The 11,741-nt window shown below is 35.5% G+C and overlaps 2 protein-coding genes across 2 annotated transcripts; one reads left to right on the top strand and one right to left on the bottom strand.

The window, feature by feature from the left end:
• Positions 1 to 4,500: 4,500 nt before the first annotated feature.
• On the top strand, positions 4,501 to 7,900 carry LOC104247220 (protein TIC 21, chloroplastic). Its single transcript, XM_009803180.2, has 4 exons — positions 4,501 to 4,903; positions 5,684 to 5,941; positions 6,792 to 6,989; positions 7,618 to 7,900. The coding sequence occupies exons 1-4, from the start codon at positions 4,625 to 4,627 to the stop codon at positions 7,729 to 7,731; spliced, it is 849 nt and encodes a 282-aa protein (XP_009801482.1). The 5' UTR covers positions 4,501 to 4,624; the 3' UTR covers positions 7,732 to 7,900.
• Positions 7,901 to 8,600: 700 nt separating this feature from the next.
• Positions 8,601 to 10,821, bottom strand: LOC104247221 (uncharacterized). Its single transcript, XM_009803181.2, has 2 exons — positions 10,739 to 10,821; positions 8,601 to 9,966 (listed from the first exon to the last, which is right to left on the bottom strand). The coding sequence occupies exon 2, from the start codon at positions 9,934 to 9,936 to the stop codon at positions 8,926 to 8,928; it is 1,011 nt and encodes a 336-aa protein (XP_009801483.1). The 5' UTR covers positions 9,937 to 9,966; positions 10,739 to 10,821; the 3' UTR covers positions 8,601 to 8,925.
• Positions 10,822 to 11,741: the final 920 nt, after the last annotated feature.

The raw sequence follows: 11,741 nt of genomic DNA, 5'->3' as shown, positions 1-11,741 counted from the left end.
TATTCACACTGCCTTCTTGTGTTTTTTCAACAGACAATTCAGCTAACATATTGCTTGCATCATTTTCTTTATCTTCCAACTGTACATTTTCTTTATATTGCAATTGTTCTCCATGTTCTTCAGTTGCAAGTTCACAAGATTCTGCAAAATATTTACAAGAGCTAACACAATTAGTACTTGTTATTAATCTTTGATTAAAACAAACATGTAAAAAATTAAAAAAAAAACACTGTCTAACCGTTTGCAATAGTCAAGATCGTCCCAATTAATCATTATCTTCACTAGCATTTTCTTGGGTTCCAATATTGTCGGTAAGAGAGGGAGGTGTAGAGAGATCACATGTTCCATCTATGCATTTGGAAACAATCTCACTTCTGCTTGTTCATTCAGTATTTTCTACGTCTTGAGATTATATTCCACTTTTCTCTTGATACTCCACTCCAGCTTCTTCCCTTGCAGCTTCAAAAGATTCTGTAACATTTGCAATTAATATCCATTCTAATAATTCACTAAAACTAACATTCAATATATAATGAAAATTTTATCTAACCTTGATTGGCATAAGTTTGAACTCCAAATTTCTCTTTATATGACAGAGGTGTAGATATATCATATGTTCCTTCTAAGCATTTGCATACAATCTCACTGACACTTGTTCCCAATGGACTTTCTAAATCCTCCTAAGATTGCAATCCACATTTACAAATTTTTTCTGTTACTCCTGTCTCTTTTGGATTTTCCTGGCCTTGACATTCTCCTACATCTTGAACTTCCACTCACCAATAGATTCTACAAATATTTGTAATCACAAAAAAGTTTATATGTATTATGCTATTGAATATAAATTTCAATGAAAAAAAATTCAAAATCTATATCTAACCTTTCCCAATATCAGTGACATTCTCAGTTTCATCATCTAGATGTGCATCTCTAAAATCGCTTTCATACTGAACTTCTACATACACATCCATATCATCACGTTCATCACCACCCGCATCTTTGTTAATTGTAACAGTAGGCTTTGTACCACGGCAATGATCATCAACTCCATCTTTAGTAATTGGAACACTAGATTCTCTCTCTATGTTCCTTCATCAGGTTTCACATAAATCTTCAACAAAGTATCAAGCTTTGATCCTAGACTATTCTTTAAATCCTGAGAAAGAAACTAAGTTAGAATTTAAGGACAACTAGTCCTAAACTTCAAGTTACAAGTAAAGAAGTTAAGGACAGGAAGTCCTTAACTTAGAATAACAAGTTCAAAAGTTAAGGACATGCAGTCCTTAACTTTGAATTCCAAGTTAAAAAGTTAAGGACACTTGGTCCTGCACTTCAAGTTTCAAGTTCAAAAGTTTAGGATACTTGGTCCTAAACTTCAAGTTGTAAGTTCAAAAGTTAAGGACACTTGGTCCTAAACTTCAAGTTTTAAGTTCAAAAGTTAAGGACAGACAGTCTTTAACTTATAGTTTTAAGTTCAAAAGTTAAGGACACTTGGTCCTAAACTTCAAGTATTAAGTTCAAAAGTTAAGGACAGACAGTCCTTAACTTATAGTTTTAAGTTCAAAAGTTAAGGACACAAAGTCCTGAACTTAGACTAACTGAAATTAATGATATTACCATGATTTAATTCTCAATCTTTTTTTCTGATACATCTATTTTCTGATTTATTCTAGTAATTTCAGCTTGCAGATCCTTCTTAAAACTCTCTGATAATCTCTGAATCAAAAATATAAAAACAAAAAAGTCTCGTAAGCAAAAAATAATCAAATAAAAAATTAATGATATTCAAAGGCAGAAAACCTACTTTAATAATTTCCTTAAGCATGGCTTCATCAAATTGTGTGGAAGAAGGCATTGAGCTTTGATCTTGAGAAATTGGCTCTTCCACACTAATAGACTCTGTATCTTCTTCAACAGGAATAAATGGTGACACCTCGATCAACTTATACAACTATAATATAACAAAAAATAAACATAAATTTTCAGAACTAAAACAAATAAACAAAAAAAATAGCTAGTAATTAGATTAACTTACATTTTCATTATGGAAGTATTTTTTACACAGAGAATCATACTGTGGAGGTTTCATTTCCGAATAACATAACATCCGATGATAACCAGATTCTTGGAAGTTCACAAATTGTTTTTCCTGAAGAATAAGAATTACTTCCATAATCCAAACACGAAAGGCAAAAAGAAAGCCAAGTATAGTGTAGTTATCCTTGTCTTTATCTTTATCTTTCTCTTTCCCATTCTCATTTTTATTCGGCTTCAAACAACTCTTAAATGATTTTAATAAAGTTTCATAAGAAAGAGAGCCCAGTTGAAAGAAGATCAGAGTTTATCATCGTCTACAATTTTCATTATCTGCTCGGACACATTCCTATTCTTCCGCTTGCCCATCAAAACAGATTCAACAAAATAAATTGTTGCCAACTTCACAGCATCATCATCGCTTCCTACAAATGATGCAGTTGTACCATGCGGGTGACTAGTAATAAAATTAAACAAATCACCCGACTCAACTCTATCCTTTGCGGGGAAATAGACTTTCGAAAGCCTATTCTCTTTTTCATGTAAACCTTTAATGTCCGATGAAGAATAACACTTCAAACCAGTAATTATATGAAATGCATCACGTGTAAACTTAATTTCACGGTCAAAAACCTTGAATGTCATCGAATCAGGGTCATTATTTACAATTTCTGAAAGCAATACACAACGAATAAGTTTACCACAAAACTTCACACTTTGTAATCGGAAAAAGTTTCCGAAAATACCATCCTTCAACTTCTTCCACTGCCTGTTTGATAAAAAACTTTTGATTGTTTCCTTATACTGTAAATCTCCTTTCCAATAGATCATAAAATTATGCCAAACATCAAACTCGAATACATGATCTCCTTCCATTATCACACTACAAAGAAGGAAAAAGAAAATAAATATTAGGACTTACAGTTAATTGAAGGGACTTGGTCCTTAATTTCAAGTTTCAAGTAAAAAAGTTAAGGACAAACAGTCATTAACTTAAAGTTACAAGTTAAAAAGTTAAGGACAATAAGTCCTGAACTTCAAATTTGGAGTTCAAAAGTTAAGGACACTTGGTCCTTAACTTCAAGTTTCAAGTTAAAAAGTTAAAGACAGACAATCCTTAACTTATAGTTTCATGTTGAAAAGTTAAGGACACTTGGTCCTGAACTTCAAGTTTCAAGTTCAAAACTAAAGGACACATAGTCTTTAACTTTGAATTCCAAGTTCAAAAGTTAAGGACACTTAGTCCTGAACTTTGACTTACAAGTTCAAAAGTTAAGGACACTTGGTCCTTAACTTAGAGTTACTAGTTAAAGAGGGAAGAATAGGCAGTGTTTAACTTATAGTTTCAAGTTCAAACGTTAAGGATACTTGGCCCTTAACTTAGAGTTACAAGTTAAAAAAGTAAAAACAGGCAGTCCTTAACTTATAGTTTCAAGTTATAAAGTTAAGGACACTTGGTCCTGAACTTCAACTTTCAAGTTCCAAAGTTAAGGACACTTGGTCCTTAATTTCAAGTTTCAAGTTCAAATGTTAAGGACACTCAGTCCTTAACTTTGAGTTCCAAGTTCAAAAGTTAATGTCGTTTGGTCCTTATCTTTTATGAACACAGTTAACTAAAAATTCATAAACACAATTAGCTTATGAATTCCTACGACTATTTTTATGAAATGTCCTTACAAAATCAAATATATTGATTCAACCACAAACACATTTCGCATTTCAATACCAAAAAGTTCTGAATAACAGCATCACAAAAATACGATACTTCTCCGACACTGAATCAACTTATAATGATCATTTTTGAAATTTCACACATACTTGACACATCATTGATCGCGATTACACATATACAAAAACAAAAATGCATACAAGAAAAAAAAATTACCAGTTCAATCGTTTGATGCAGAGAAGATGAAGAAGGAGAAAGATTAACTGCAGCTCATTTGCATGCGAGGATGATACAGATGCTGAGAACACACGAAAACCCTGGAATATTCGCTCTCAAATTTTCCCTCTTCTGAATGAATAAAATAAGGGTTTGGGAATATAAGAATTGAAGAAAGGGTAATACTATCTTTTTCCTATTAGTAGTGACAGTTTTTGCTGAGCATTATAATTAATGGATAAAAATTAAAGACTCCCTTAATTAGTGGCTACTACACGCCATTTTTACCCTAACTTATGCATTCATAGATTTTTAGCCAATCTAATGTTTTAGGCTTTTAGCCATGCAATGACCTGAAAACACTTTTTCCCCTTTTCATTTATTATTTATTTATCTTTGAATAAATTCACGTGAGCAACCAAAGATAAATGCAATATAACATTATAGTTTGATTATTAAAAAAAAATCTAAAATCTACTGTTTATTTCGTTTCCCCCCCCCCCCCTATTTTCATTTTTTTTTCCAGTTTACATTCAAGTTTAAAAAAATCACTATAGGTCCCTTTTACTTTAATAAGTAATTCTCTTTAAAAGGGTAAAAGGAGAAAAGAAACAAAATAAAGGAAAAGAAGATGAAAATCAGTACTGAACCTGCTTAGACATTGCGCTGTGTAAGCTACTGTATCTTCTTCGAACAAAACTAGCTATGCAAACTCTACTCTTGCCGTCGGCTCACTCCGTCACCGGCAGTGCGCCATCAGCTCTTTCCTCGGCCGGAAAACCATGTCGGCATAATTTCCTTGGACGCCAAATTACCCTAATTTCTTCGCCCTCATCATTATCTTTATCTCCCTTAAAGACAAAGCCTCTTTCTTTGCCCCAGTTTAGTCTCATAAACAAACGGTCCAGAATATTAGCTTCTGCTCCCCTTTCTCCACCCTACACTTCCCCAAATGACGAGTCTGAAAAAGCTAAATTAGCTCAGGTACTTTCCTATTTCTGCTTTAACTCCATTTCCGTTTCTGCAGCATTTTGTAATGTGTAGCAAACTTTTAAGATTTTACCTTTAAGTTTGTATTTTGGATTGTCTAGCTATGAACTGAATTGTTTATTTTTCCCAGAAGTGTCAAAGGGTATAATTTAATGCATCAATTGCTGCTTTAGGGTTTTGTTTTAGTGTGTGAAAATACTAAATAAAGTTTGTCAAAATGCTCAAATTTTCATTTAAAGATGCATTTAGCTAAGGAGCATTGAACTTTGTTGCACGTTCTTGAGTGTGAAGTAAAGATAACTTTAGTTGGATCTATTGTAGGTTTTGAAAGAATGAGTTTGGGTTTTTAATTGTGATTTTGAGTTGTTTTAATATGTGCCAAACTATTCGTGCTGCATTTTATCTTGCTTGATTCGTTTATTTGAGTTAGTAGAAAATTCAGATATACCTAGAACACCTTTATAAGTAGCCCTGTGCCATAGGAATTTAAGTGGATAAGGGTAGAGGGACAGTCCATTATCCCCGAGTTTCGAGGTTGTGGTTGGCTGGCCCTAAGTGTTGGCCCCAGACGATTTCTCAGTCATAGAAAAAAAGGCATTTATAGGTAAAATTATTGAGTATTAGAATGAAACTGGTCCCAATGAAGCGAAGTGTACACTGAGAATTCATGTAGCCAATCACGACTAGTTTGTGATTGAGGGCATTACTAAATTCTGTTGTGTTTGTGTGTTTGAGTAAGAGGCCGATTGATTGGGTATTTGCTCTTAAATTTAGGTTGCGAAAAGACTACAGAATACTGCAAGGTACTTCAAGAGATTGGGTAGTCTAGGGTTTTGGGGACAGCTGGTATGTACGCTTGTTGCTGCGGTGATCCTTTCATTTTCTGTTGTTATTACGGGGAATATTACATCTCCCTTCACATTCTACTCAACTGCGGGTGGAATTGCAGCGGCTTTCGTTTCAGTTTTTTGGTCATTCGGCTATATTCGCTTGTCTGAAAAGCTTCGGAGGACAGCTAATGAGCCTTCAAAGGTAATGCCTCACCTTTTCTCAAATTGCTTTGTAAATTAAATTGCAGTATGTTTGTACGTTCATTCAAATCGATATGCAAAAAGAAAAAGAAATAGATTCTTATTAAATTGATGCAAGTGCCTTGTAACTGTGTTATGTTAATGGTAGGCGTATTTACTTCATGGATTTCACCTCAGATAGTGCTCCCTCAGCCCTCCAACTGCTTCTGAAATAAATGTACCATTTGTGAGCCAGATTATGTTTGAAGTGTTAGGTGGTATGAGAAGCTAATGATTCACATACTCCTAAGTTTGCTTTTGAAACTGCTTTTCATTAAATTTCCTTTTGCTTCCTTGAAGTTGGTGCAGAACTTCCCTTTACAGATACACAAAACATACTGGGATATTGATGAACAGGACGTTTCATGTGCTCTGAAACGTTTGGTGCTTCCATAGATATTACTTCCTCTAAGTTCTTAATTTCTAGTTTTGTGTTTATTTGAGTTGACTCTAGAAGTTTTTGTCCCCTTCCTTTTCCTTTTTTCTTTTGGACTGTGGATCGAAGTGGAATTTCTGGATCAGGATTTGATAACGTTGAAAGAGACTTACTAAATCTCATTTTTTAACTGTTCTTCTGCAATCTTTGTGGTTCTTGTATCTATATAACCTATTATGTTTAACTTAACACAAAGAGGACCTCTTGTTATTGTTAAGATTTCATTCTGTGCTACAACAATTTAAAAAAAAGGGTTTCATTCTGTGCTACTCCAGGAATATTCGATGCAAGTTCTTGTTCATACACCTTCAATTTCGACCTTGAATTTGAATCCAAGGCAATTTGTCCAGCTTCGTACTGACTGCTTTTGTTTTAGGCTCCTCCTCGTGCTGACGTTGTGAAAAGCTTGAAGAATGGAATAGTGGTGAACCTTCTGGGAATGGGTGCTGCTGTACTTGGCATGCAAGCAACTGTCGGATCGTTGGTGGCTAAGGCTCTTACCACCTCAGCTAATCCATATAGTATTACTCCTGGAAGTAGCCCCGTGCTTGCTTTGGATGTATTTCTGGTTCAGGTATGCTTTTCAAATTGTCCCGCTGTCACCATTTGGCCTCAATCATTTACGTATTAAATATAATTCATTTGTGAACTGGTAATTGAAATCGAGAGACCAAAAGAACATTAAAGATTTGCTTTATGAGGGGTCGAAAAGTGGTTTGGGGGGCTCCTTTACTTTGTGGTTATTACCTAAAAAGTCCATACAGAAATGAATATACACAAGTACTTCTAGAATATGTCTTTTGGGGCAACCAGCAACCTCTTACACTTCATACCTGGGGAAGAAGTGGTTAAATTTGGTGATCTCTCTATATCCCGTTTTCTCTCCCTCTCCTATCCATTCATTTTGATGTCTACTATGGAAAAACAAGATACCTTATTCTATCACGATTAGAACTAGTGATAATAGGTATGGAATTCTTGCACGAGGTCAAGCTAGGAGAGGGACAACTATGTTGCCCGCTTTTCATCTCTCGAGTTTCCAGCATCTGTAGTCTAATGTCATGCACGCATGCATTTGCGGCCTTCAATGAGTTTAAGAGATCAACTTATCCTACATGATGGCCCTCGAGCTGGTCCACCTGTTATCTATCTCTGGTATTGTAATTTGCTTATTTCTGTTGTCTTACGTGTTCTCTTTACAGGCATCAGCAAATACTATCGTTGCACACTTTCTAGGTCTAGTATTCTCATTGGAGCTGTTGCGCTCTGTCACCTTGCCACCTTCAGAAGGCATTCCGGTACCAAGGATTGCATGAAGTGATTGGGAGTCGACAAGATGATACTGCAGAATAGGGTTAACAAAAGGCTTTTGAGATCGCAGCCATGTATTTACTATTATATGAGTGATTCACTTCTTGGCAAATGAAATTACTTTCTCCAATTTCTGAGTGTCTTTTAATAAAAATTTCAACAACTGCCCTTCCATATGGTTTTTGGTGCGTCCAAAAATCAAAAAAAGTTGCTTGCTACCAGTTAAAAATCCCTCTCACGGTGCCATAAGAGACTCAACGCCTTCTTTTCCTGTGTTTGGCTACTAGACGATAAAATACTGACCATTTCTTTCCTTTCTGCGTTTTCATTTTCCTTTTTCTTCTCTACCATGGTTTTTTTAAAACTCTATTTGTTCTTTATGGGGTAAGACCAATGTAGAACAATATGATCAATTTTTTGCAATGAGTCGTAGATTTTACAGATTTAGAAGTTCACTGGAAGTTGCATGAAATTTTCTAGATGTTCATTACAATTTTAATTATCAGTTGCAGAGTTTCTCCTACTTGCCTAGTCGGGTTTGAGCAGATAATGATGTCCCTGCTGCCCTGCATCTTCTCCATCTCTCGCTTACTTCATGAGAGCCTATAACATTAACTATATCCTTCATTAAAATTCTTTAGATTAGCAAGTCGATCGTTGAGACTTGAGACAGAGAAGATGCAAATCAAGTCGTGATGAAGAAAACTACTGCACTGCACCAGCAAACTATTTTGTAATGGTACCAACTTAGTATTTGTAAAAGAAATTTTCAACTAGATACATGGTCTAATTACAGGACAATTTTTTACCTGTATGCAGAGTCTAAGTGAGAACAATCGACACAATCGCAACTTGTCGAGGACAGTAAGCACAATTGATAAACATTTGTCACTCTTATTGTATTCAACTATAGCACCAAATGAGGTTTGATAGGTAAAAGAAGAAGAGCTGAACGGCTCTAATTCAGAGAAGTCACAACAAAGGAACTATTATTTTTTCCCGTCAGTTAGGAACTCAATTTCGAGGAACTTCTACACTATACCTTACTAATGTAAAGAAAAAGACCATCTTAAAAGAAATGAATCACTTAGAAGAATGATCTGGTTTACATAAACACCAAGAACTATTTTAGCAAACAAGTATATTATAGGCTAATTACTCAAAAAGGTATCATCATACCCATCCTTGAAATCTAACAATCAAGCACCTGCTTGAGGAGACCTGATCTGTTGTGCTAATTCTTCATCAGCCTTTCTAAGAAACTCATCCCAACCACTACCTGGACTAGTATCCAGGTAATCATATGGAACAGCGGTTTTCAAACCAGGACGGACACCACACTGGCTTTCTACAATTCTAAACTCCAAGCAGTTTCCCTCTTCCTTCAATTTATCTTCCAATTCCTCCCAGGAGAAAAGCAGAGGCAAGGTAAATGCACCCCAAGGATTGAAATCCAAAAGCTTAACTCGTTCATCATTCGTGACATATATATCAAAAGTATAACTTTCTGATTCAAAATTTTCCTTCACCTTACATGTAAAAAATTCCCGGATTATGGTTGTCAGCTCGTCTTTCTTCTCAAGAAGAGCAGGATAAAATCCTGTCACCTCGCGCTGAGAGACTCCCACAAGGATCCCATTGCGTACAAAGCAGCGGAATTCCATCTCGGGGCGCAGAGAAGAGTACCATTTGCGAAGTGCAAGGAAAAACTTTGGGGGCCTAGAGTTAGTCTTATCACTGCAGGAATCATATGCATGACACAGATCATGGATTAGAGAGTCTGATGCCCGTAGTAAAAGTGCAACCTCACTGAAAGAGTTGCAGCAGAGATTCCCAGTTGAACTGATCCATGCAGCATCTTTTGGTGCGCTCCAATTAAGCTTCACGAAGACAGAACCCCCAAGGACCTTTATAGATTCCTTGATCTCCTGTTCGAGTTCTGGGAAAGAAGGAGGTGGCGATGGTCGATCTGATTCATCTTCCGACCCTTCAGATACTTCAAAATCCTCCTCTTCTTCAGGTTTATGGATCCTATTAGGTAGAGCATCACTATCATCAATGGAAAGGGGGAGAAGGAATGGACCGTGATCATCGGTAAGGTACTCTACAAAGGATTCGGGCAGCTCATGTATCATTGTCTTTACGGAATCAGATTTAAATCTGGGGTACCACTCCTGGATCTGGCACCTATTTACTTCTTCCTCTTTCATTTTTCTTCGGGAAGGAATAAACTTTACTCTCTGAGACAAAAATTATCAAATTTTCTGTAAAAAACTGCTAATGGATAAAACAAATTATGAACCAGCAATGAAAAAGTACTAAATGAATGATGTTAGATAGCCAAAAAATTTATCATTAAACTAAATTTACTAAACAACACAACAAGGAAAAGAAAATGGAGCGAACCAAAATGGGCTAACTAATATTTGCAGGTCATTGAATTCAAAATAAAGTTTTTTAAAACAGCCACACCTGTCTCATCAACCGGAAAATGTTCACCTCCCACTAAAAACTCACTGGGTTAGCTCTAGTTTTAACATCTTCAGTTTAATGTTGATTCAATTTTCACTGTCTAGACGTTGATACAGTAACCGAACCGGTTCAAAACCTAATTTATTCTCCACCTCTCCCACTCTACTGACCACCTACACTCGCTGCTCTTACTGCGCCACCGCCACAAGACCCACATCAATCCTTCAACTAGGTTCTAATCCAAGTTAGGTTGGTTAAATGAATTTCTGTATTCATTATTCAGATTGCACTAAGCTATTTTTACACTGATTGTCAACATATCGCAACCCGGCTCCTTTATCTGGTCTTGGACAGTTGGACCAGCTATTTTTACAAAGCTCACATAAGCTCAGTTTGGGCGAAAGTAACACAAAGTTTTAAAAATTATATACTCATTTTGATTGATAACAATAGAAAAATAAGGAAATTTATTTGATGTATCCACAGAATTAAAAAGTTTCAATTAAAAAAAAAAGCTTAATCTCAAATTCGAGAAGTTACCTGTTGAGTAATCAACAATGGAGGAGCTGAGCACGGAGAGAGACGGACGGTGAAGAACCTGAGGAGGAGAAATAGGAGAAGGCTTGAGGGCCTGCGGCGCGTTAGTGGCCCATTAGAGAAATTTGGGCCGACTGAAGCCCATATATAGTAGGTTCTAAATTGGAAGTATTCGTTAAAGAGGAATTTTCATAAACCACTATCGTTTAGTGGCTATTAACTCCCGATAACTATCATATACATAATTACTTCTTATACCTACTATTTAGTTGTTACCGTAATATATTCACATGTATTCATGAATACAACAACAAAAAGCGCCTAAAAATCAGGGCAGTCCAACTGTATGTGCATGTATTCACATGTATTTGCGTCATGTATTCATGAATACAGCAGCAAATATCGCCTAAAATCAGGGCAGCCCAGTTGTACACGCATGTATTCGCGCTGCTGTATTCATGAATACACAACAGTAAAAAGCGCCTAAAATCAGGGCATTCCAGCTGTATGCGCATGTATTCACGCCATGTATTCATGAATACAGTAACTACAATCACCTTAAAAATAGGTATGTCCAGCTATCTAAGAGAGAGAAAAAACATAAATAGCATATTTCATGCCTCAATTGTAGTATATACCATAAATACTTATTTTGCTATAAAATATAAAAGGTAGCTATAGAAAATAATATTTTAAAATAATTTTAATTTATAATAAATAAGGTGTATACCTTTATTTCCTTCATTAAAACTAGGAAGATTGAACCATAATATTTTTAGGATTTAGATTGACTATAAAATTAATTAGAGAAATGTGTTATTGACACTACGACGGTATTAGAAGGATTTCACATAATTCGGCGCAAAGGGACTTTAACATTTGTTTATGATCTTATTCCTCCTTTTCTCACTGTAGAAATTGAACTCACTCTTTTCCGGAAGAAGCTCTTCATTTCTTTTTCCAAGATGTTCACAAACAAACCTCAATTGATTTGATATTGAACATA

This window comes from Nicotiana sylvestris, chromosome 1, assembly GCF_000393655.2.
Source record: "Nicotiana sylvestris chromosome 1, ASM39365v2, whole genome shotgun sequence".
NCBI lineage: Eukaryota > Viridiplantae > Streptophyta > Magnoliopsida > Solanales > Solanaceae > Nicotiana > Nicotiana sylvestris.
The sequence above is the reverse complement of the archived record's forward strand: the minus strand, read 5'-3'. Positions and strand labels throughout refer to the sequence as shown.

Excerpts from the sequence above, each read along its gene's own strand:
- LOC104247220 (XM_009803180.2), top strand. The coding sequence starts at position 4,625 with ATGCAAACTCTACTCTTGCCGTCGGCTCACTCCGTCACCGGCAGTGCG. Across the intron at positions 5,942-6,791 it reads CAGCTAATGAGCCTTCAAAG|GCTCCTCCTCGTGCTGACGT; the intron begins GTAATGCCTCAC and ends CTTTTGTTTTAG. Across the intron at positions 6,990-7,617 it reads TGGATGTATTTCTGGTTCAG|GCATCAGCAAATACTATCGT; the intron begins GTATGCTTTTCA and ends TTCTCTTTACAG.
- LOC104247221 (XM_009803181.2), bottom strand. The coding sequence starts at position 9,936 with ATGAAAGAGGAAGAAGTAAATAGGTGCCAGATCCAGGAGTGGTACCCC.